Genomic DNA, 5,486 nt, shown 5'->3' with positions numbered 1-5,486 from the left:
CAGGACATCAACCCAAAACAGGTAATATTACTGTATTTTGGGGAATAAATGGTTTCATTGAAATATATAACATTAAGGAAATTATAAATAGTTTTTCTAGAGATTGGCATTTCATTTATTGGCTTACTGCCTTTAGTGTAATCTCTGTCTAATTTTGTCTATTTATATATATATAATTCGCAGGGCATTTCACCCAGGTTGTGTGGAAATCCTCCACCGAGCTCGGAGTCGGTCTGGCTACTGATGGAAAAACAGTTTTTGTCGTTGGTCAATACAAACCTGCTGGAAACATAACCAATCCTGGTTACTTTAAGGAAAATGTTCATCCTAAAAACGGCTAATGATTGTTTGCTTCCTTTTTTGGATTTAAATATCTTTAACAATTACATTTATGATTTGGCAAATGCTTTTATTCAAAGTGATTTAATCATCTTTACTGGTTTAAATATGAAAGATAGGCCAGTAAGATCAAATTCTGTATGTGTGTTATTTTAATAAAGTATGGATCATTGCATCATAAGCAAATTCTGCATTTATTTCTAACTTGCTGAAATTGTGAAACAAATAGGCTAGCAAAAGCAGCTACAACCTCTCCTGAACTTATAAAGCCATCTTATAGGCTACATTGATATGCAAATGTATAAGGCCTCTAAATTATCAAAACTTTGCTGAAGAACCTGTTTCACACGATCTCGTTTGACTGATAGTTTAGACTCTTTTATCAAGTAAAAGTCTTTTAGTATAAACGTCCTCCTTCAGTTTGTGCTTCGCGTGTCTTTCTGCGGTCAATTTCTTTATTTTTTTAATTTGTATCAAGTAACGTAAGAATAACTTTGATATTCAAAAACAGAAAATATTCCAAGGCACTCGACTTTGTGTAGAAAAAAGTATAAAAAGCCTTTATTTGATCATGGCTTTTAACATTAAAATTGGTGACAGATACACCTACGCGTTGCGGCTATGTGCCTTCGTCAGGGTGTGTGTAACAAACAGATTCACAGGTACATTTTAAGTAGCAATTAATTAATCAAATAGCAAACACCTGGTCAATTTAATTTGATTAATTAATTGGATCAAGTGCCTTGGAATATTTTCTGTTTTTGAGCATAATTATCCCTAGCAACCATAGAGCACCGCGAGTTTACACCCTTGTAGCACTTCGCTTGCATTTTTTGCTGTGATGGAATACCTTTGATATTGTTTATAATATTTCAAGTTGGCCATTTGCTGGACTGATGCAGCTTAGGTTCACTTGATTATCCAAACATATTTTTTTAGGAAACCATGTTAAAGTCTCAAATATGATCATCAGGTTTTTGATGAAGGTTTATTTGTTCATTTCTCTGTCCTCATTGTATTGCATTGCATTATGCGTTTTAAAACTACAGAGCTTTGATCATAAAACTAAACCTGTAAATGTCATCTTATTACTGGCAGTTGAATCGTATATAGCTTATCAAGTTCACTAGAGGGAGCCAGAGAACTACATTTAAAGAGTGAAGTGCGCGTGCGCGATAAATACAGAAAAACAAACACACCATTTCCCAGGAATTTTACAGCCTCAATTGCCCAGTTCAGTCGCCGGTTTGTGGGGTTGATAGCAGACAGAAATTTGCATAACTGATAAAAACATTATGAATTTTGACAGAACAAACAAAGCTAGAGAACGCTTGGTGTTCAACACACTGATGATAATATAATTCAACACAATCTCATGAAAGTGCGTATCTATACCACCAATGTTATTCCTCGTGCAATTTATACGCCAAAAAAAATTTTTTTTGCGTGCATATGATACACACTGAAAACCACTTGGTTAGGATAAGGGTGGGGAGTGCGTGCATAGGGTAGACTGTACAGTTGAGACACCTTAAATAACTTGCGTATGCAGCAAGCACAAGTTGTGATTTTTGCTGTGCACATGTGTATTAGTGTCCTCTTTGATCGTGGGAAATTTGAAGAATGGACGCATCTCCGATCCGAAGATATCAGCAAAAGTTTTTTTTTTTTTCTAAGATAAGACTTTCACTTCACCATGCACACTCCACAATGAATAGCTTATTATCCTTATGTGACTGTTAAACGTACTGGTATCATCACAAACGTTATTCAAAAAACTGGCATTTTTCATGGTATTGTACCATGCAAGATGATTGCAAAATCTCGAGAAATGTGCGAGGTGGCCAGCGGGGTAAGTTGAGACACACGTCTGTGTACCCGGGATAGGGTTCTATTAGGAAACACACTGTTTAGTTGTTCAGTGTTATGATAACAGGTTAAACGTCGTTATTAGCCAGCATAGGACGCAAATGAAAATAAAATATTGATATTTATTCAATATATTATTGATTGATAATATCTTAGTCTACAAGCTAATCAGGGCCGGCGCTAGCCATTTGGGTATATTTATTTGATATATATTATATTTATAAATATTTGTTATTTACATATAAAATATTTAAATGTATATATAATATAAATTATATATAAATATATACAGTATATACATGCAAATATTTCTTAAGTATACACGTGCATATGTGTGTGTATTTATATATACAAAATAGGCCTAAATATACACAGTAGCCTACACACACATAGGCCTATATCATGTATACACAAACTTTTATTTTGGATGCGATTAATCTTTTCCCAGCCCTAATAATTTGACAACTCTGTGAATATGAAAATATACAAACACTGAGATTGTGGGGTTTTTTTTTTTCCTAATTGCAGTTTCACCAACAGATGTCGCCCTTGGGCCTTGGCCTATGAACCTCTTGAAAACGACCGCATTATCCGCATAGAACAACGAAAAAAAAACGTATCTAAGCGGTCTTCTTTTTCTTCTCAAACAAACTAACTGCATCTTAAATAGCCCAAGTTTCAAAATTTCCCGGGGGAGAAATTCCCGGGGTCCCCCGGACCCCCGTTAAAATAAAAGATTCAACATGCAGGGCTAAAAAAGCCTGCCCCGGAACATTTGCACTACTAGCGACGCCCCCCTGGACATGCATACACGACGCAAGGGCGCCCGCGCTACAAAACTAAAATTTTTAAAACATTGTCTTACCTGCAAGCGACGCGCGAGTATCATCCCGCTGTCTCTTATTTTTCCTTTTTCCGCCCCCGACTCTTGGTGCCTTTTCGAGGCCATGTCTGAGGTCGGTGTCTGCCAAATTTGACATTGGCCGTTTCTCAAAACCAAGAATGCAAAGAACGGACTTGTGTTCTTCGGGAGAACGCTCTTGCTAGTTGTTCTTGGAAGAATGAACTTACAAGGTGACGAGCACACAGAACGCTGCTGACAGTTTGAGGCGATGTGGTCTTGCTGGTATTGCGCAATACCCCCGCACAGCTCCGTCTTCAGTACCCAAACATAACAAGAATTATTGATGATAACAGCCAGGTTTTTAGCATGACTGGCCGGTTGGCTCGCTAGCTACACCCCCGTGCGCTTATGGAGATTCTTCACTACCGAAAATGTTTGAGCATATTTTTGATTCGCCATAAATTTTCGTAAAAATGGCAATATTTGAAATCTACACAGTAGATTTCTCGCATCAAATGTTCTCAGAAGTGAATTTAGTGATGAAATAGCATACGAAATTGTAGAAAAACGACGTACTGTTGTTCTGCCTTTCTGCTCCCCGCTCCTTCCTTGAATGCCGAAATGAATGCTGGGATATTTCTGCCGTCAAGTTCACACAAGTTACCAACCGATGCATCCTCGGTAAAATGGGCGTGTCAAGAACACTTCCGGGATTTTTAACCGTTCTTGCCAAAATGCAAACTTGTGTATTGAGACAGTACTTGGGCAGCGACTGATGACGTTTCACAAGTCCACAAGAACACAAGTACAGACAAGAACGCATATTGAGAAACGGCCATTGATTGAGGCATGAACAGACCACTCGGAGGTGGGGAAGGGGGGGCACCAGAGGGAGACTGGCACAGGAGATTCACCTTTTTCTCGACTAATTTGGTCGAGGCCTATATTACTTTTGTATTGCTTTTGTATATTAACATGCTTTAGACATTTTATTTATACTAGTAGCCTATTGTGAGGATTTTTCACGACCCAGATTTTTTGGTGTCCCCCCAAGCACTTGGTGCCCTACGCGCAGTGCGTGATGTGCGTGTGCGGAGCGCCGGCCCTGAAGCTAATGAAATGTCATGTGGCATGTCATGTGAAAATTCACTTCTTTTCAGTATCTATTTTTGTGTGAAAAAGCAAAACGCAAAAAGTGTCTCAACTGTACTCAGTCTACCCTATTACACGCCATAAAGTGCGTATCATGCACGCGAAAACTGTTTTTGGCGTAGGCCTATAAATGGCACGAGAAACGACTCGATTCCTTGTAGCAGCACTGGACTGTTGCTCAGTGGTCCAAAGTACTTTTTTCGGATGAAAGCAAATTTTGCATGTCATTCGGAAATCAAGGTGCCAGAGTCTGGAGGAAGACTGGGGAGAAGGAAATGCCAAAATGCCCTAAGTCCAGTGTCAAGTCCAGTGCTGCTTCTCTGTAGCCCAGGTCAGGCGCTTCTGTCGCTGTTTCTGGTTCAAAAGTGGCTTGACCTGGGGAATGCGGCACCGGTAGCCCATTTCCTGCACACGCCTGTGCACGGTGGCTCTGGATGTTTCTACTCCAGACTCAGTCCACTGCTTCCGCAGGTCCCCCAAGGTCTGGAATCGGTCCTTCTCCACAATCTTCCTCAGGGTCCGGTCACCTCTTCTCGTTGTGCAGCGTTTTTTGCCACACTTTTTCCTTCCCACTGAGGTGCCTTGATACAGCACTCTGGGAACAGCCTATTTGTGCAGAAATTTCTTTCTGTCTTACACTCTTGCTTGAGGGTGTCAATGATGGCCTTCTGGACAGCAGTCAGGTCGGCAGTCTTACCCATGATTGCGGTTTTGAGTTTTTAAAAGCCTCAGGAATCTTTTGCAGGTGTTTAGAGTTAATTAGTTGATTCTGATGATTAGGTTAATAGCTCGTTTAGAGACCCTTTTCATGATATGCTAATTTTTTGAGATAGGAATTTTGGGTTTTCATGAGCTGTATGCCAAAATCATCCGTATTAAAACAATAAATGATCTGAAATATTTCAGTAGGTCTGCAATGAATCTAAAATATATGAAGGTTTAATTTTTATCATTACATTATGGAAAATAATGAACTTTATCACAATATGCTAATTTTTTGAGAAGGACCTGTATGTGTATTACTCAACATTCTACACCAACAAAAGTAAATATTTCTTCCAACTGGATATGAATATAAAAAGGTTAAATCTGATATTTTAACAGGTTATTTATTTATTTTACATTTAGACACCTTTGTTTATGGCACATAAAAAGTATGAAACATTTCTATATTGTGCTCAAAGCAATAAACTACTAAAAACAATGTACAAAATCTAATAAACAAAACTCTCATAACGAGGACAAAACAAATCTAACTAGTAATTTCAAAAAAAAAAAATTG

The 5,486-nt window shown here is 38.4% G+C and overlaps 1 protein-coding gene across 1 annotated transcript in view; it reads left to right on the top strand.

The window, feature by feature from the left end:
• The window catches only part of LOC143732878 (uncharacterized), a 37,739-nt gene extending 37,265 nt beyond the window's left edge, over nt 1-474 (top strand). The window contains exons 9-10 of the mRNA XM_077224334.1: nt 1-21; nt 184-474. The exon at nt 1-21 is cut by the window's left edge and continues 57 nt beyond it. Coding sequence (XP_077080449.1) covers nt 1-21; nt 184-341 — 179 coding nt within the window. The 3' untranslated portion in view covers nt 342-474. The remainder of the gene's footprint in view (nt 22-183) is intronic.
• Nucleotides 475-5,486: the final 5,012 nt, after the last annotated feature.

The sequence above is a fragment of the Siphateles boraxobius genome, unplaced genomic scaffold (genome assembly GCF_051911475.1).
Source record: "Siphateles boraxobius isolate OS27281-9 unplaced genomic scaffold, OSU_SipBor_1 123, whole genome shotgun sequence".
NCBI lineage: Eukaryota > Metazoa > Chordata > Actinopteri > Cypriniformes > Leuciscidae > Siphateles > Siphateles boraxobius.
Note: the sequence above shows the minus strand (reverse complement) of the source record. Positions and strands in the feature narration are given on the sequence as shown.